Below are 20496 nucleotides of genomic sequence, written 5' to 3'. Positions count from 1 at the left end.
GGGCCAAAAATAAAACCTGGGGAATCTGCATGTAAGGGGAGGAAAATGCAGTGAGAAAAGTTGGGGAAACCCAAGACCGTAGCCTTATAGGAAGGAGAGATTTTAAATAGCGGAGGAGGAAGTAAATAAAATAGGGTTTAGACCAGATCAGTAGGGGGATTTAGAAGCTTTGTGCAACTTTTGAAAAAATCTCAGTGTCCTGTCCTGGATGCTAAGGAATTTTACCCTGTGCTCCAGAAGCTGATTCATCATCAGGTGACTCCAGAGGTTGACACTATAGGGAGCATGAGCAATGAGAAGATAGAGGGAAGACGCAGCAAGTTCGGTGCTAGAGTTTACGATTTTGTCCTTGAAGATGAGCATAGAAAGATCTAGAACAGAGACGCTTGCATTCACGACTGGTGTTCAGTAAACAAGTGTATAGCCAGGAGCTGATTTCCCAGGGGACCCTGTCTAAAAGTTCAGTTTGTATTCGATTATATTTATACTACCTCACTTTTCATGCCCAAGTGCTATGTTAGCTACAGTAGGGGAATGCAGAGAAATAAAGCGTGGTCTCAGTAAGAGAAAGATCAGAGTGATACGTTACAGCTGGGGAAGATCCTGAGTGGGGAACAAGTTGATGCCTGACGCTTGGGACAACATGCACAGGTACAAGGGATTGGGAAAGGCGGTCCAGGTGAGAAGTGTGAGAAATCGCGAAGTGGGGGATAAATACGGCGCGGTAGGGCGAGGCGCTGGCTTTCTGCTCCTCTTCCGTGTGGGATGGTCGCGGGCCGGGAAGTAATGGCAAACTAGATCGGGTAAGATCAGATTATGGGGACCTCTGGAGTCCAGGCGGGGAGGCTTGGAGTTGGCGTCTTGAGGATCGCTTTGCAACTTGAGTAGGGCAGCAACCTAATGAAGGAAATATTTAAGATCTGGCCGATGGGATGCAGCCCACAACTACTTAGAAAAATTCCAGAATCCAGCTATTTAGATCTTACTGCCGGGGAGGAAAGCCTGGATGACAAGAACAAGCAACGTAGTGTGACTTTCCTTTTGACTTCCACTCTGGAAAGAACAGCAGAAGCCTTCTTAACGGAAATAATCATAATCCGCTGCGGGTTGGTCAATGAAAATACTAAGCTGAGAAAATGTCACTGAAAGTAGATGAAACCTTTAATAGAAAATATGTGTGCCTATTTGCCACATTTTTACATAAGGCTAAAGTTGCCCCTTGGAGTCTGACTAGTCTGCTTTGCGTAAGTAACCCTATTACGTTACACTTAGGATTTCCGGTTTTGGTGTTCTTAGAACCTTTTTTTTTTTTAAAGTTCAGGTTTACTGAGGCATAAGTAATGAAGTTAGAAGACCTCTCAAGGATACATTCTGAAAGCACTCCCCGTTCTAGTTAATGATCACTTCCGTCACCTGAGGGAGAATCCTGATACTTAGAAGAAGCTCGCAGAATGCAGACTCTTACCCATGTTCTAAGAGTCTAGCCCTTGCCAAATTCAGCAGTGTTTTCGTTCTGTGTTTTAAGCCACTCCCCTTTTATGGAGTCTTTCACCATCCTCACTGTTCTTAGAGCTCTGTGTCTCTTCACGATCGTATTTCATTTTACGTAATCTCCAATTGAATTACCTAGGTCACATAACAAGCGTCACTGGCTTCCAGATCTTTGGGAACACAACCAATTGTTGGCATACGTGACAGGTGGAGCGAGCAGAGGGTCCTCTCGGTGCGCAGGGCCTTAAGTGGAGGTGGATTGAAGGAGCCTTTTTCCTGCCTTCAGATTTAATGACTGAGAAGTATGCACCCTCTTAAATTTATTTCTATGTGCTCTGTTCCTGGAATGCGGTTAGGGGAGATTTTCTGCGGATGGATGTCCCTGCTAGGTAGAGCCCGTCCCTGGGTGTCTACACTGTGTGCATCGCTGACCAGGTTTCAGGTGACCTGGTCTGGTTTTGCCTCTGCTCACCAGCACTGCCCATACAAATTTCAGCCATCAATTCCCAACAAAACCCTGGCGTGGCACCCCAGGAGGCCATGAGCCATGCGAGGCCAGAGTAGTGCTAAGCATGTTTGTTAGTAAAACCTGGTCTTACCTCTGTTCTTGTGTCTTTGTGCTTTAGAAATTAGACTTGTTTTTAAGGTTTATTGCATGACAGATTGTGTTAGAACACCTAGAGCTTGTAGCTGATCAGGGCTCAAAATTCTGTTTTGAATTTTCAGCTTTACTGCCCTGGCATTAAATAAAGGAGGAGAGTCCTACTTGACAAATAACTTTACGTATATTTACAAGTGCCACATAGAACTACCTTGAGCAAATGTAAATCTGAATCTATTATTGCATGTGTCCAAGGTGGCTTCTCAAGTTGAACTGGGACCAGGCGTTCCCCTGCTGACACTCTAGTAGTATCTGCAGGGATGTGCGTGTGTGTGTGTGTTTACATGTGTGTGTATGCATGTGTATAACCAGTTACAAGTATACGTCTGTGCATACGCAGTTACGGCCTCCCCAGACCAGCGGCTCTTTGCTCCTTTCATTCAGTTTCAACTCCCACACCAATGGGACACTCTTCCATGCTTGCAGTCCAAATCCCTAAAAGAAGCAAACTAGTCTGGGGACGTTGCTGCTGATGCCAAGACCCTCTGGCCAGGCCCTGCACAAGCCTGGAGACAGGCCCCCCCTGAGCACAGGGCACCAGTCCCAGTTCCACCGGGTGAGAGCAGGCCAGGGAGAGGTTGCCTGACACAGAACACCGCAACCAGGCAGCCCGCGTCCCGGCAGGGCACTTTCCCTTAGATTCTAGGACTGCTCGGGAGACCATGGCTGCCATCCCTTACTCGCAGGGATGTTTAGGCTCTTGCAGGCGGTCCTCACGGGACGTCCTTCCAGTATACACACATTTCCATGATCGACGCCATGGTAGAGTTAAAAAACCTCAGTCCCCAATCAGAAATTTCAGTTACCATATGGATTAGTCTGCTAGGGCTGCAAGAACAGGATACCACAAACTGGGTGGCTTACAGAACAGAAATTGACTTTCTCACAGATCTGGAGGCTAGAAGTCCAAGATCAAGGTGTCCACAGGGTTGGTTTCTTCTGTGGCCTCCCTCGGCTTATAGATCCCATCTGCTGCTCCCTGTGTCTTCACATGGTCTTCGCTCTGTGTTCCAATCTCCTCTTCTTACAAGGACCCCAGTTGTGCTGAATTCAGGCTCACCTGAATGACCTCTTAATTACCTCTTGAAAGGCCCTGTCTCTAAATACAGCCCCGTTCTGAGACACGCCGGGGGTTAGGACCTCCCCGTATGTGTTTGGGAGGGGACCCATAACCACATGGTATACTGTGTCCTCGTATAAAGTACAGACATTGCTGCTAGCTCTTCAGTCCGCACTATGTCCGTAACAGGTGCACGTCATGATCCAAAGCCATGCCCATCCCTTCTTGCAAAGTGTGTTGGTGACTGGTCACTGAGTAGCTGTGACTCAGTCCAGGGATGGACCGTGAAACTTGGAGTTGTGCTGCCACCTCGTCTCCCAGTGATATACCCACACCACATTCCAGCCGACGTACATCATCAAGAGCGGGAATTGGCCACCAAAAGCAAAAGTGAGGTAAAACAGTGCAGAAAGTGAAATTGGAGGTGCTTAGAAGGTTTGAAAATGGGGCACCAGGGGTGAAGAGAGGAGTCCTGCAGGAAACTCCACTATAGACCATATTGGAAGGGGTGCCTGGGTGGCTCAGTCAAGTGTCCGACTCTTGATTTTGGCTCGGGTCATAATCTTGGGGTTGTGAGATGAGCCCAGCATCAGGCTCCGCACTGGACATAGAGCCTGCTGGGGATTCTCTTGCCCTCTCCCCCTACCACCCCACCCACCGCTCATGCTCTCTTAAACAATTGGAAAAAGTCCGACGAATATTAACAAGCTCAAGTCATCTCCATGTATATTAGTTGAAATTGAATTGGCACATTTACTTTGAAGACTTATGTATGTATATAAATCCCAATCCACTTCGCTAGTCTTCAGGCCAAAGTGTTGAAGTGAACGCGTGCATTGAAAGAGAATGGTGATTACGAGGAGACGGGAGAGGAAAATTTTATGCCGGAAAATGCTGGTTGCATGGTTTCAGAAGCCAAAATCAGGGTGAACTGAGCGGGTCGGTGGTACCTCCAGGACAGACCAGGGCACTGCTGTGAAGTGTGCCCCCAGGTTCCAGGGATGAGTTCGGGCAGTGGGTTCCAATGATCATCCAGTATTGACTGCTGGGGAGACCGGTCTTTTCTGGAAGACCCTTCTGTGGAGTGACCGTAAAGGAGGACCTGGATCCTCGGCCAGAGGAACTTCGTTGAAGGTGAACTTAGTGAGGTGAATGAGGAAAAGTGCTTAGAGAAAAGGATGAAGAGACAAACCAACCCCTCCGCATCAAAGGGTTCATCTGAGATTCTTCAGGACATTGAAAGGGCTAAGGGTAAAATGTTGGGAGCTGATCCTTGGCAGTTTGCCAAGGCCTAGGAAAGAGGCTTGTTCTATATCCTAGGTTATTTAATGAGAAGAGCAAGGCAAATGCTGTCCAAAACTGATTTTTTTTTTTTTTTGGTACCAAAAAAAATCCCCACAAAAACCTCTTAATGGTCGTTTCTAAAGTTTTAAGTCTGTGTACTAAATAAATATTCCTGTTACTATGTTTTACATTTTCTTCAAGTATTACTGGCAATAGTAGTTTTTAGTTTTTCAACGTACATTTGTAAGGGGCACGGAACAATCATCATTTTCTGAGTGTTAGACTGGCTTTTGGAGTTTCAACTTGCACGGTCATCTTTATGGTCCCACACTTCCATGCAAAGCAAGAACTGCATGTGTGTGCTTGGGCGCGTGTGTGTGTGTGTGAATCTTTTTGCTGAGAGTCTTGTTAAGATGCACCATGTTATGTCTTTAGATGTATTATTCACCTAAGCCTGGCCAGCATAATTAGCCTTTTCCTGATGGTTTGGAGTCTTCATTTGTGCTGTAAAGTAGAAAATACGGTGGTTAAGGGTGTGGCTTATGCAGCCAAACTTTCAGAGCTAAAATCCTGGCTTTGCTACTTACCCGTGTATGATCTGGAGTAAGATGCTCCATCTCTCGGAGCCTCCGGTTCCTCACCAGTAACCTGACGAGAATAACAGTACCTGCCTCCTCGTGTTGTTGCAAGGATTAAACGAGCAAATGTGCATATAGCTTTGAGTGCCTGGTGACCACGGAAACAATACGTGGGTAGGGGCTGCTGGTGATGATGATGGTAGTAGGGACATTGGAAGTATTCACGATGTCAGGCGTCTTCAGATGGATTGAAACTGAGACCCTTTCCTCTATCGGACAGGCTCGGGCTGCAGTGCTTTTGATTTCTTGCGTTGTGTTACGTGTTCTCCCTTAATTTGTCTATTACTGGTCGTCTTTAAGCAGAACAAGCATCTTACTCTGAGCCACCCTCTCCTTAGGATTTGATGCTTTTCACCCACAGGGTGGGTTATAGCTCTGAGTATCTTGTGTAGAAGCCCTCAAGAGGGCTCCGTGTCCCAGGCAAGCCCCAAAGAGAACCATTTCTTTGGCTTGAGGGCCTCCAGATGAGGTGATACTCTGTCATTGTCCATTACCTGTCGATCTCAAAACCATCAGGTTAATCTTTGTAAGCGGTGAAATTACACGCCACAATCTGTTACCTCCTTTTGGCATTTCATTTTTTATTTTAATATACTGAGAACCTTGAAGTCCGAGGTGACCCAGGCTTCGCTTGTGGGGTGAGTGGGTTGTGAGTTATAGTAACTGATAAATGGTCTCGGGATAAGAAAGCAGAGCTGTGTTTCTTTTCATTCTCCATCGTTTGTCTAAGCCTCTTGCTAGCTCACAAATTCTCTCTGGTTCTTTATTCCACCCAAGGGAGCTAGGGCATCGCGCGTGCTGAATTTGTGAGAACAAAGGTGTCCGTGCATCATGTTTATGATGCGGTAGGGTCTACAGGGCCGGGTGTTTCTGGGGCCACCCTCTACTAAATCTAAAAGTCATGCTCTGAACAGAGTACTGGGCTCAGTAGTCCCCAAAAGGTACCATATGGGTTCTTAGTTGATCCTGTGGCTGAAATAAGTTTTATACTTCCTATCCTTATTTTTTCCCCTCGTCCCACCCCTAAATTGCTTTTACCTGAAATACGGTTCTAATTTGCCTTGTCTCAGTTGTATGAGCTCCCTTCCTTCCTTCTTCCTCTAGGTTTCCTTAGGTAGCTTCCTTACGCCATTAGGGGCAAAAGAGCACCTTGGTTCGTTTTCGCAAAAGTGATCTGAAGTGGTTGAATAAGAAACCAAAAAGCTCACTGCACTGAGAATTTGGTTAATGGTGGCTCCTGGCACTTGCCCTTAATGGCCAGCCCTGCCCATTGCAGTGGCCAGCTCCCAGGTGCCTGACGAATGAGTGAAGTAAGAAAGGAGGGTCCCCTGAATTAATAGGTCATCATCAGTTGATTGCACCACAGTGAAAAAGAAAAAAAAAAAATAACTATGCTTAAAAAAACAAAAACCTTTTAGATCAACTCCTCTCTTGCCTTGAATATCTGAGGCACTTGTTAACAAAACTATAAACTTTGTGAATCGATACGCCATCATATACAGGTATTTTCATACATCCTGGGTATTACCTTAATAACCTCAGAATGGATAAGGATTTTTGGAAAAGGCTCCTTGTCCCTGGTGAGGGCAAGACGGAACATGCTACCTGTTGAAAATGCTGTAAGGTCTGAGGCAGGAGGGAAAGCTAGCAAGACTTCACTGGTATTGTGCGCTGTGTTGAGGTGGTAGGAACATGTAGGAACCTGCCGTTGGGTTTGTTTCTTAAATATTTACAGAGTCTGATTCCCCCACCCCTTCCCCAACCCCTTGACTTTTCTTTTTTCGGTTGTGGAGAGAAGCACATCATGCAAAATCGACTTTTCACCATTCCGAGTGTACGTTTTAGCTGAGTGTACATTTTAGTGGAACCATCACTCCTATGTACTGCAGAACTCGTTCATTATCCCAGCCCGAAAGTATACACTCCTCGAACACCTAACTCTCCACTCCGTGCCCGGCAACCTCTGTTCTTTCTCATGTAAGTGGAATCAGTATTTGTCCCTTCGCTGTCTGGCTTATTCTACCTTGGGAATTTGGTTTTATGCCGATTTATCTAACAGGTTGCTTTCGGGGATGGTAATGATCAAAAACCTAAAATTTGTCCCAAGCCCCAAGTCCTAAATCCTGTATCCAGAAGTGCTACGGTGTTTATTAAACCAAGTGACTAAAATGAGGTGGCATTTTGGGCAAGATCCATGTTCGATTTGTTGCTGTCATAAAATTAAAAAAAAAAAAATTCCTATTGTAAAAAAATTTCCCGTACGTGAAATATTAAAGTTTGTTAAAAAATCCACTTTTTTGCCACTGCTGCTGCTGGTAATCTGGTTGTCTGGGGGATCATTGCCTGTCTTACTGGCTTCCAGGGTCTGGGCAGGGATAGAGAGTGGGTTAGCCTCCCAGCCTCCCCTAATGTTAGAATCAAGTTTAGCATTGTGAGTGGTCTTCAGGAGGCAATGTGGTATTGACGTGTAATTGTCTTAATCCACATGCTTTAATGCTTAGCCCTCCATCTGTAGCCCTACCCCCACCCCAGCAGTATTTAGGATCCTCTTCTGGAATCTAATGCAAGTTCCTAAAGGAGAAAGATACCCTCCCCACCCCCCCGGAGAGCAAGAAGACCTTGTCAGTGGGCAGAAAACAGTGATATTTAAACATCCGAGTTAGGTATGAGAATACGGAATCTCCCATTTCCTATCCAAGAAATTTCCCATGCATTGTCTAGATGTCTTTAGAATTGCTCCTTTTGATTTTTCTGAAGATGGTCTGTTCCGCCGTTGGGGGGGCTGTGCCCCTGTGTATGGTGGGCTTGGAGATCCCGAGTGGAAAGGCAGCCACAGCGAAACAATACCCCGGGAGTTGCCTGTGGCTTTTGTTTGCTTGTCCCTGTTTACCTATTCACAGCCACGGATCCTTTCTGCTCTGCTGTGTGTTACTGAGGTCAGGTGTAATAGCGCCCCATTGCAGCATGGGTTAAGGACACGGATCATGCCGACTTTCTGTACTGTCCGTCTTTCCCTAAAAGACCTAGCGTGTGTCAGGATGACAGAGAGGGGCACGGACCAGACCCACGTGTGGACGATTTCCCGGTCGGGTCTGCCATGTGCTTTTTTGCAAAAGCTGCAAAAGTGTTTGCTCTCAAACCACTTACCCTGCACAACGGTCTCCTGCATTCTGTTATCAGAACCTACGCGCTGCTTTCTTAGGAGCTAATTGAACAAGGAGCCAGTCTGTATCTCGTTCTTGCACATCCTGTGTCGTGAAAATGTATTCTTCCAAAAAAAAAAAAGAGAGAAAGGAAGAAAGCAAGAAAAGAAAGAAAGCGAAAGAAGTGGGGTGGAGGGGGGGAGAAAAGGTTGCCATCCAGTGGAGGAAGGAGTAATTCCCAGCTTCATTCAGGAAAAACGCAGGCTGGAATATGCTTAACTATTTTAACTTGGCTGGGGATTTTTATCACCAGAAGGGTTTTTAGTGACATCCGGAGCCAAGTGGGTGCAGTGCGCCTTTAAGGAAAGAAGTGCCTCACCAAACTTCCCTGTAGTTGTATCTCACCGTGTGCATAGGGAAGGAAAGTGTTAATTTCTTATTTGTACACTTTTTTTCCCCGACTTCCTTCCTATTCACTTCATTAAATCTAGAGGCAGTTCAGCATGGGAGCCGTCTGTATGTTGAATTAGGGCTCGCACTCTTGCGCAACACGTCACCAGTCGGAAACTGGGGGTTTGCTTCTGTGATTTATTTCATTATTGTGCTGGTAAAAGGTTTGGAAGGGCATTCTTTTCGGGGTAGTACTTTAGCATTGTGTAGCAATTTTTTTTTTTTTTTTGGTGACCCCCCCCCTCCCCGCCTAGCACTGAGTTGAGTCAGTTGAGCCAATTTGATAAATATTTTTTTAAAAAAATAAAAACAGTTTTAAATTTCCATGAATAATTTTTACTTCCATGCAGGAGTAATCTTACTCTACTTCTTTAAGTGCGAAAAGCACTGGGAAATATTTAGTGATTTGATTTCCATTAGAAAAAGACCCTTAGAAATCCCTGAACATAAAGTACTGCATATGGATGTGTTTGGGGTCTTTGGGGAGGAGGGAAGATGCTTTGTAGCTGACTGCATTCCTGCATAAAACCTTAATTTAAGGGGAATAATGGTCAGTACTTTGTGTGTTTCCTTTTGATTCCAAAACCTAAATGTAATACGAATCTGCACGTATTAGCAATTGTCATAAACATTGTCTCCACTAGTTCTTTTTGCAATTGAATTTGTTTTCGCTTCTTAGCTACTCCCAGATTTAGAGATTGATAAATCCAAATACCACGAGTTTATGCTTTGTTCCGTTTTTTTTTTTTCCCAAAATTAAGGGGAGGGGGTGAGTTTAGAGCTATCCTTTTTACGACTTCCCCCTCTTCATGTACCCCACTGAAAAAAACAATGAAAAATTTTACAGCAGGAAACTGAAAGGGAAGTGTCACAGTTCGGGATTTTCTTTAAGGAGAAAGAATGACATTGTATTAAAATGTTTGAACTTGAGAACATGCACATTGCTTTTACTGACATGGATTTAATGAAAAAAATTCTTTTATACCAAAAAAAAAAATCAGATTGCTCCAAAAACATGCAGCCTATTTTTTAAAGCACCAAAATGACGTTTAAAATACCAAAAAAAAAAAAGCTTAAATTGTTTTTAATTTTGTAAAATAAATTTGAATATTAATTTGTTTTCTTATTGGCTTAATTGTGAAAATGAGAGCAAGAATCAGAAACCATCTGAGCTAAGAAATCTCTAATTCTGCTGCCTGGAATAATAAGGGGGAAAAAATATGATAAGTAGTTGTCAATATTAAAACAGGCTGAAGGAGGAAGGCTTCGGGCCTTGTAGTAGGTAGAATGAAACAGCAGATTTGAGTATCCACAATCCTTTCAGTATTAAATTTTCAGTAAAATAAAATTACTTGTATATGAAAACATAGCCTTTCCCCAGCTCTCTTTTTTTTCCTGATCAGCTGATGAAGAGACTAGCAGCTCGCTGCTTTGCTGGCTTGTTAATTTTATCCCCACTAACTGTGATTTCCGATAGCCGGCCTGCTGATAGTGATAAGGTAAATATCCTTTTTCGTTGCCGTCTTGAAGATTCAGTAGAACTACATCCCAGGCATGTGTAGGTGTGTAACACATCAAAAGCCGGTGTTCTCCGTATTTCTGTGTGCAACTGGGTGCCTGAGGAGAGCAGTACCATTAACTGTTGACAGCCTTGCATGCTGTATTTATTATTAGCATGTTCAGTCTCCAAGATTTGCGGGACAATTTCCTTTTCTTCATCTTTGCTTAGCTGCAGTGTGTTTAGCTGTATAGTGGGTGTCCTGCTTTTAGGCAAATGAATATTAACGAAATAATGTGGAGCTTTTTTTTTTTTCCTTCTATTTTCCTCATAACTCATCAGATCTCGCCTCCTTCATAGTGGTTATCTGAACACTGTAGGGTCGTGATGGAAATTGTCTTTTGATTATTAAGGCCTAGACTCAGACTGTCCCTTAGGATTCTTGTCTGTGTGCATGTTGCTTCTATGGGTTTGCACATTGGAAAGATGCACAGTAAAACCTTCTTTTAATCCCACTAGCATTTTTCACATGTCAGGTTGTTTTGTGTTCTGCACCAGGTTTTCTTCATAAAACCTTTCTTTTTCAGGAGGCATTGTACACAAGTGAAAGAAATTATGTCTGAGCTGTAATCACTCTTTATATTGATTGTTATACTCACATGATCATAAATATTAGCCATGTTTGGTGCTGTGGAGAAATGAAGGTAATTGCTTTATGATTAGGGCTCTTTCAGCTACGAGAAAGGATTGATTAGCATTTGCATACTGGAAGCAATATTGAGAGGCAGGAGAAACAAACAGCAACGTCAGTTATTTTGTGTGAGAAAGCAGTCTTGAAATGTAATTTAAAGGTTTTTTAAAAAAATTTTTCTTTTTCATGGTCAAATGTCCTTTTATCTATTTTTTTTTTTCATTGCAGTTTTCTTGTATTTTTCTTAAGTTCTGAGATTTACCAGGTGGTGGGGGGGGGGAAGAAAGTTTAAACTTCTGGGTCTGTCACATGGATCTTTTTAGCCATTTACGAACAGGTTTCTCTTATACCTGGTTGTTTTTATAGCTATTTTATTATCTCTCTGCATTAGTGCTGCTGGCTCTGGTTTAAAGCAAGCGTTTGCAGGTAATTGGAAAAAAAAGTATTTGTTGTTTGTGAGTGTGTGTGTTCTTTATCAGATGATTTAAGTGCGTTTACCCAGGAACGTGGCTTTGTACTTCCTGTTTCCTTGTTTACCAATTGCTACGTTAGAACAAAATCTGGATGGAATTCTGATTTATGTTGTGAATCATGAGTAAATTGATGTAAAACCTCAAAGATGGGTCAGAGCTTATATGATTGTAAGGATGTATTCTTAGAGGGATTTTTTTTTTTTCCTTCACCCACCCCTCATTTTGTTTTGTTTTACCGTTCCCCACCCCCCTTACAGTAATGAGACAATTAAGGTCTTTTTCTTACATCGAGCTAAAATTTCATTTGGATTCAGTTATCTTTCAGACGCTTTAAATGTATAGCTCTTTTTGTATCGTCATTTCTTCTCACTATTAGTGTTTCCGGCTTTCAACATATTTTGTTCACGGATTAGACGTGGTTTAAAGACACATTGATTCAATATGGTGGTCTTTGCTCTTCTTACCTGACTGGTTACTGTTAACTTCTATTTTTTATTATTTTATTTCTGTTAGTTTAATTTTATTCTTACTATTCAGGTTGGCTTTTTAAACTTTCCTTGGTGATTCTCCTGTCTTGAATTTTCTTCCTTCATTCCCTGTTACACTAGGCCATTGAAGACGGCAATTTGGAAGAAATGGAAGAGGAAGTACGGCTCAAGAAGCGAAAAAGACGAAGAAATGTGGATAAAGATCCTGCAAAAGAAGACGTGGAGAAGGCCAAGAAGAGAAGAGGCCGCCCTCCAGCTGAGAAACTATCCCCAAATCCCCCCAAACTGACGAAGCAGATGAACGCCATCATCGATACTGTGATAAACTATAAGGACAGGTGAGTGTTCCACTCCTACCCCTTGATCATCTTCACCAAGAGTACGGTTGATGCCACAGAGCAAGATTTAGGAAGGTGCGCACTGGGGTGTTAAGGCTCTTTCTAGTTACGTTTCACAGCTCTTGACCCAAAGGTGTCCGCAACCTTGTGCCAGGTTCACAATGGCTGCCGTTGCTATGTAGGATGCTGTTTTACTGGCTGTTATTTGAGATATTTGGAGACAGGAGTTTAGGTTACAAAATTAAAGTCTAAGCTGGAGGACGAGTCAAGGATCTCTGAAATACCATCCTTTTGGTAAGGATTTGGAATGGTAGCGTGAAATCATACTTTTGGGCTGAGTTGTTAGGGAGAGAAGAATCCTAGCATACTTAAGGTAAATATTTCGTGTCAAGACTCTGATGAAAAAACCAAACAGATGCTTCGTCAAAAATGCCGTTCCTTCTTTCCTTCCAACACACCTGAACATCTGAGCGCTTGTTTCAAACCCTCTCCTTCTTCATAATGATACTACTTAGACGTGGCATTTCAGCAGATGTAGCTCGTGTTCGTGGAACTTTTCAGTGTAATGTTGAGAAATCTGTGCTGGACACTATTATCCCCAGACCTGTGTCGGTCAGCCTGATACAGTAGATAAACTAGTTGGGCTACATTTTGGGTAGTTGTTTTGGTTTCTGCTTGATAGTCATGTGATGCAGTTTTCATAGGAAGAGCACATCTCATTCCAATTAAAGAATCTATAGGAAACAATTAAACATTGTATTTCTCTGGATGGCATAGCGGCATTGATCAGTTTTTGGTTACTAATCTTTTTTTTTTTTTTTTTACATTAACTAGTGTTGCTCTGTACACCTGGGCGTGTTTAACATGAATAAGTTGTGATTTCAGTTTTTCGTTGTGACTTAGTGCATGTTTTATACCAGGAAGAAAACCTCATTATAAAGGTGAAGTAGTATAAAAAAGAAAATACTTTCCACCCAGAGGTTTTATTGTTAGGTCTTCATTATATTATCCCTAAGGAGTTTTCAGAAGTGGTGGAAAGTGGCAGGAGGAGGTGTGTGTGAGAGAGTCAGAATTTCATGCCCCTCTTTGTGTCCCAGATCTTTTGCTTACTCTTTTTACTTTTTGTTTCTTCTTTTTTTTGGTTGGTGGTGTTACTTTTTCTCAAGTGCGTCCCCTTGCATATTTCGGAAGTGGTGACAAAGAGCAGTCCCATTATATTGGGTTTGGATAAGCTGCTCATTGACACACGGGAATGACAGCCATCCAAGGAATGAAAATTTGGCCACAAGTCCGTTTCTTTGACCAGAGTGAACATGCAGATTTCTTTGTAAACCAAGAGTCCATAACTCTGTCAAGTTTCTCTCTGTCCCCAGCCCTACCAATAGATGTGCCACAGGCAGGAATGGTTTCCAGGAAACCAGCTTGGACAATGATGCCTTATTTGATCAGCCCCTGGTGCAAGGAAAAATAAGTCGGGTCACTCTTGCATATGCCACCAACGTTTTTGCCATTGTCTCAGGAGAGGGAGCATCTGTCACTTTGCCCAGGTGTGCCTTGTTGATAACCTGCTGAGTGAGTCTAGGGCCCAGGGAACACTGAGACGAGCCAAGAAGAGGTTTAGAAGCTTGGCCTTTTATTCCGGGTGACGGCTTGCTCCTCCTCTAATGGTGTAAAAGAGGTCACCAGCTGGTGGACCACATATTGCCAACAGATTGATTGATTTTTATCGTTCATGTTGTTGCGGCGGGGGAAGGGAGGACAAAAAGCAAGCAAGCAAACACATGAAACTGGCGAGATTTTCTATCCACTTCAGGTGTTTTCCCTTCTTTCCGAAAAACCTAAAGATCTTGCTACGTTCTACTCAGGTTTCCCTAAGGCCACGATTGGTGGCAGTGGAGATGTGGCCACCTCCTCCCCACGGGCTCTCCTGCTCTGGGGTGCCCCCACTCTCCATCACCTGCTGCCACCCTTCCAGTGTGGAATGCTGGTGGCCCTTGGTCATCATGCCTTTCCCACCTGCTGGCTCCATAGCCTTTTGGGTTTATGACTTCCTGAAACACCTAGCTGTGGGCTGACCACGCTCCTCGAAACCCCCACCGAATGTGAGGTTCCATCCCTTAGCCCTGAGCTAAGCACAGCCAGGTAGCTGACGGCACAAGGCGCCTGGGTTCAGCTACCGTGTTTGAGTCTTGACTCCAGCGTTTACTACCTGTGGGGCACTGGGGCACCTTCCTCAACCTCTCTGAGCCGGTTTGCCTCATCCACGAAATGGAAGGATTGACTGTGGCTGCCTCGAGAGGTGTTCCGTGAGTTTGAGGAGTTAATACAGGCCAAGCGGGTGGAGGCGTCTCATTGCTAATAATCAGCCTCTCCGACTACTTTTAGCTCATCAGGTGGGTAAAGGGAGCTCGGAGCCCTTGAAAGGAAGTGTCCTTGCTGATAGAATTTCCATCCTCCCTCCCCACCCCCCCCGAAAATAGAAAACACAGTTTCACTGGGACTGATTATGGAGCATGTCTCTGCTTGTATTGTAGGGGGAAAGAATATTTGTATATTTTAGCATGCAGACTTTAAGTACTTTTTTTTTTTTTCCTCCCCATTCTCTGGTTTCAATTACTTATTTAACCCTTGCTTAAAAAGTACCCTCCTTGGGGCGCCTGGGTGGCTCAGTCATTAAGTGTTTGCCTTCAGCTCGGGTCATGATCCCAGGGTCCTGTTGGGCTCCCTGCTCTGCGGGGAACCTGTTTCTCCCTCTCCTTCTGCTCCTCCCCCTGCTTGTGCTCTCTTGCATGTTCTCTCTCTAATAAATAAACAAAATCTTTAAAAAAAAAAAAAGTACCCTCCTAAGGCCCATCCTGTCAGCTTCCACATTTGGGTGCATTCTAGGGAGCACGTACTCAGTCGCTGCTGCATGTTTCATGGATTGTTCGTGTTAGTAATCTAGAAAAAGCACAGATTCTGAATATTTCTGTGTTTTATTTCTCTTACCCAACTTGGTTCTCAAGTAGGAGGCTCTCAAATTAGGCGGGCCTTAATTGGATACATTGTCATATTTTTGTTGGTTTTAGAAAATACTGCTGGGAAATGTACCTACCCCTCCATGTGGTGAGATACCACCAGTACTCACCTCCCTCCTATCACCTCAGCCAAATGTTAGGGCTCTGACAGCCATACGGATTAGCGGTGTATTAAATAAGAACTGCCATCTATATTCAACTGATATATAAAAATTAATTAGCTCTCATGAGACAGTTTTTTCAAAGTTCTTGCATGATTCTGGGACAGATGTAGCTTTCTTTTTTATAAAGAACTAGGATAATTTAAGCATCTATTTATTCCCTTTGTTTTCAGTGCCAGGCCTTTTTTTTTTTTTTTTTAAGGAGGGTACTTTTTAAAATGTGACCCCAAAGAGCCAGTAATTTTGTGTGATTCACAAATGTAAAATCCTTCTGCTGTAATTGCTATCGGAAGGTAGTGCTTACTGGTCAGCTATTACTCGTTCCTATCCTTTTCTTTTCCCTAAATTAAGTAGTATTTGTTTTGACTTATATTATGCATTGTTTTCTCTTTCTGTAGGAGGTTTTTAAAAATCCTGTTGTGAGATTATGTAATAGTTAACCTCAGACTCGATTTCTTTAAAAAAGGGATTCATCCTACTCTGCATTTGTAACCCTTTAAAACTGCCCCTGGGATGAGATCTAGAACAAGGTGGTGAGGGGGTAGGGTCTCCTAGAGAGAGCTGTCCCAAGTCGAGAGACGTGGCTTAGAGTTGCTTGGATAAGGGGAAGATTCTAGAGGGATCCAGGGTTTTAGCTCTCCCTGGTCCATCTTCCCATAACCCGGGTGTGTCTCCCACACCACGTTGGACAGACCACCATCCAACCAGTGTGTGGACACTCCCAAGAGTTAGTTCACTGTGTTAGGGGGCAGTTCATGACACTGAAGGATACCTCTAAACACAATAGTCATTTCCTATATTAAAATGGATTCAGCCTTCTGTCATCTAGCTATTTGTTCTCCTTGGATCTTCAGAGAGTAAACCTGTTCCTCATTTCAAGAAGAGTCCTTTGTGAACAACGTATCCACCTCAGGACGTTCTCCTTGAGGTTGAAACCCCTCCCTTTGCTGAGTGATACCTAGACGTGCACAGTTCTGGTCCCCTTCCTTGGGCACATCCTGCTTTCTTAGTGTCCCATTGAACATACGGCATCCAGAATTCCAAAGGTATTCTGATGGCTAAGTACAGGGTGGTTAGCTTCCTTGGGCTGGATACCAATATTCTGTTACCATGACTCAAGAGTGTATTAACGTTTTCCAGCAACTCTAACACAGACTTAACCTTTATGGAACATGGGACTTGTTGAGAAGCTTCCATTCCCCAAAACATGCAGAAAGCTCTTTTGTCACGTGATGCTGCCAAGATTAGCCTTCAACTAAGCATTTGATTTTTTTTTTTTTTTGAACTGTATCTACTGACTTCATTCTTTCCCCGGTCAGTTCTGTTTAACTGATTCATGTCCCATCTTTCTAGTCTACTGTTAAAACTTAATTTTTAGGCCTTTTTAAAAAATGGCTCCTAGTCTTAAGGTCTTTTTCTTTTTCTTTTTTTTTTTTTTTTTTTGGTCATCAGAACATTTGTTATAAGCTGTTGTTGAGAAACTTCTAAAGGGCAAAGGACAGTCTCTATCCTGTGCCCCCTGAAAAATCACTTCAGGTTGACAGGAATCTAGTAACCAATAATCCCTAAAGTTGATTAACCGTCTGCGAACTCACAGTGCCATCATGTCATGCACATTCATCTATCCTTTGCCAAGGCTATCAAGAAAGGCTAAAACCAAGAGAGAGCACATTCGTGGCCTCTCCAGTCTATCCACCTAGAAACCCTGCCGAAAGAATGAAACGAGGTTAGCCTGCCAAGACTTTATCCAGGAGACCACCTACTGGTACTCAAATGATGCTATTTATCTTCCCTAAATAGCCCTGTGGCATCTGAATAATTTCTCCTAAATTTTTTTTTTTTTTTTTTTTTTAACGGAGGGTCTACATCAAGCATAGCAGCCTCGAGTTTCCTTTTTCATTTTGACATGGGGACACCGACACTCTTCTCGTCTTCTGACTCCATTTCTGTTCTTTGTGATTTCTTAAACATGATTAGAAGCAATCCACACACTCCTTCAGGATGTAACTGGTTTGCATCTGGAACTTGGACTCATTTGAAGTGCCTTCCTATGCTCCGCCGACTCCCCCATTGGTAGCTTTTGTTCAACATTTTATTGTGCTTTGCTTTTCAAATCTGAGCATTGTTCTCATCCCTGAAGGATCTGGAAACAAGATGAGGTTTTGTCGTCTCCTCGCTCCCTGACCATTGTTTGAGGACTGTAGTGGGAGCATTCCAGGAGGACTGGCTCTGCTGTCTGCCAACAGTTGGGACTTCAGGGCCAGCTTTGAGGACGGATGCAGGGAAGCAGTGGGCGAGGCAGGAGATACCTGTCTGGCCAGTCTGATGGTGGATGAAACCCTGGCCCACGGTGGGAAGTAGGGGCAGGGCTGGTGACCGCTGGGCTCCTTCCTCCCTGACACTCTTGAGGCTCTGCTGTCCTCCCTGAACAGGGACTGTCCTCTTCTTGCCGTGAATTTTAAGAAGCCTCAGTTGACATGTCTGAGAATGGTGGAAAGCCTTGGCTTGTTCCGAATTCTAGCTGTCCTCAATTGTAGAAAATCATTCATTCATCCTGGAAATATTTATGGCCTTCATCCCTTATTTCCAGCCCTGTACTGCAGAATAGGGCCAGAGGGTAAAGAAAAAACAACAGCAACAAAACAGAAAAACCCTCAAAGTACTTCCCCCACTGGCTCACCACACATGTGTTGGAGGACATAGTCTTCCTACCACATGGTCTTCCTTCCAACAGCTGACCGACCAGGGGAATTTAGGGAAGGGAGGGATCACGTGAGCTCGTTATAGGAGGACACAATGACATTTCTTGTGTTTAGGGTCACTTTTAGGAAGAAAAAAAATACTATCATTATAAAGACATTTACCCTGGGAAAGGAGAGGTAACATTTCATTTTATTCCATTACATTTTAGCACCTTTCCACAGAAAGACTGGGTAGACCTCCAACCTTAGGACAAAGTGTCCTTGTTTACCTCCTCTACACCCCAAAGTTACCTGTAGCGTTTCCCTCCGTTTGAGGAAGGCCGAGCTGCTGTCTTGGAAGGTCCACGTCACATCCATTCTCCAGAAGGGATGGGCTCCTGTTAAAATGTTGCCTTGTTCCAAGGTTTCCTCTCAAGTGCTTGACCTGAAGTGCATTATTTACTGGAGGGAGGGGGAGGGAGGGAGAAGGAGGGAGGGAGAGGGGCTCTCCTGCATAGATCACCACCTGGAGGCTTCGATCCAGGGTGGACTGTTCATACCACTGTTCCTCCTGCCCCTCCAAAATGGATTTGTAGTAACAGAGATGTTTAAAACCAAATCCACATCACTCTATTCTTTGAACTCTTTTTTAATTGTTGTTTTGGTATTTTGTACCTTTTTTCTTCCCCCACCTAAGGTGATCAGATAGCTGGCCTGGGTAGGTCTGTCCCCTTGTACTCCTTACCTGAATCATTCGAAATTATTCTGCCGGGATCTCTTTTGTTCCGAGTCTTGCATCCCCTGTGATCTCCAATCTTCATTAGTTTCAGCTCACAGAACCTTGCTCATCATTCTCCGAATTATTTACATCCTGCTCTATAAACTAAGATAGCATTTCTTTTTGCCACGTTTCTCTTCCTCCATCACTGCAGGTCCGGAGACACAGTGGTCTGTTTTTCCTCTCTGTCCCCGTGGTTACCATAATCACCAACCCAGCGTCCCAAAGGCACAGTAGAAAAAGCGTTCCTGACCCCGTGCCTATTCCTGATACGCACTCAGATACCAAGTTCCCTCACCACACACACAAACATCTGTCCTGGCCACCCTGGCTTCTGTGTGGCCCCACACGCTTCTGCAGGAGGCCCTCCCCTTGGCTGGCCTGACCTGCTGCCTGTGTCCCCTGCCTCCCGTCTCCTCCTCGTCCTGTCTCTCTGGGGTGTGTATCTGATCCCATCTCCCTGGTAACGTTGCACGGCTTCCCTTTGCCTACCGGATGATGATGATGATGATGATCCAACTTCTTAGCACAGGAAAGGTGGTCTTCCATAGTCTGGCCTTGATGACCTTCCCAACTTCGTCTTCTATCATGTCCCTTCCTGTTCTCCCTCTTCTTTCAGACATTCCAGCTCATTCTCTTTTTTCCCACCTCTCTGCTCCTCCCAGCATATGCTTCCCCCCACCTCCGCCATGCCTCGAGCCCTCCTAAGGGCCAGCAGTGGCTCCAGGAAGGGATTTTTCTAGGCGGCCCCACATAGGCGCTGTGCGCCAGGGGTGCTGTCCTCACCTGGGGTAAGGTCTGGATGGGAGGGTAGTTTCTCCTGCAAAGTCTCACACCCGGTATCTGCTTTATTTGCCATGGCACAAAGGGACACTAGTGTAGCAGGCTCAGGATGGCTCAACTGAAGCGGCTTCCCTAGAGGCCCGTGGAAGGGCCAGAGACCTCAGGTGGTGGCTCCTGGTCCTTTCCAGTCGCAGGGACTTACTTGCAAAGACTAGAGGTCTGGGAGGCAGAGCCAGCTACCCGGGTGGTGTCCTCTGGAGTGCCGTCCTACGGTGGCTGCCTCCACATCGTGCGCTCCAGCTCTCGAGGTAAGTCCTGGGGCTAGGCTCGGACAGGGGCGGGTCACAGCTACTCGGGCGAGGTCACGCCGCCCCCCCCCCCCCAGCCAGTGCTGCCTTGTACTGCTTCTGGGCAGTGGATGGACCCTGAGCCCTAATGCTCCCCTAGAACAGGCGCAGAGGGAAAGGGCATCGGCGTTAGGAGGCATTGACGTGTTGAAGAGAAGCAGGAAAAGTCTCAGAGACGTGAGGAAATCCAGGAAATCGTTTTTTGGGGTTTTCCCCCATTTCCGGAGAACTGTGGTTGTCTCCGAGTGTGGTTCCGCCCAGGACCTCGCGTGGTCTCCCCCCAAGTCCCCTGAGTAGGCGAGGCAGCTGGGTGAGCGGGGTGAGGCCTGCAAAAGTGCAGTGCCTTCCCCCAAGGTCACCCACCGTGGCAGGAAGAGCTGGGCCGGGACTCGAACCCAGGTCTTCTGACGCCGGTGTTCTTTCTACTCTACCACAGGTGTAACGTGGAGAAGGTGCCCGGTAATTCTCAGTTGGAAATAGAAGGAAACAGGTCAGGATCCGTCTTGTATCCCCT

At 44.8% G+C, this 20496-nt stretch overlaps 1 protein-coding gene across 1 annotated transcript in view; it reads left to right on the top strand.

Annotated features, from left to right (window-relative positions):
* Positions 1-20496, top strand: part of SMARCA2 (SWI/SNF related, matrix associated, actin dependent regulator of chromatin, subfamily a, member 2) — a 180052-nt gene that overhangs the window by 122226 nt on the left and 37330 nt on the right. The window contains 2 exon segments of the mRNA XM_064579201.1: positions 11998-12215; positions 20419-20472. Of these exon segments, the coding sequence (XP_064435271.1) occupies positions 11998-12215; positions 20419-20472 (272 nt within the window).

The sequence above is a fragment of the Mirounga angustirostris genome, unplaced genomic scaffold (genome assembly GCF_029215605.1).
Source record: "Mirounga angustirostris isolate CCGP_5_RB_7025 unplaced genomic scaffold, mMirAng1.0.hap1 SCAF_15, whole genome shotgun sequence".
NCBI lineage: Eukaryota > Metazoa > Chordata > Mammalia > Carnivora > Phocidae > Mirounga > Mirounga angustirostris.
This window is presented reverse-complemented; position numbering and strand designations above follow the sequence as displayed.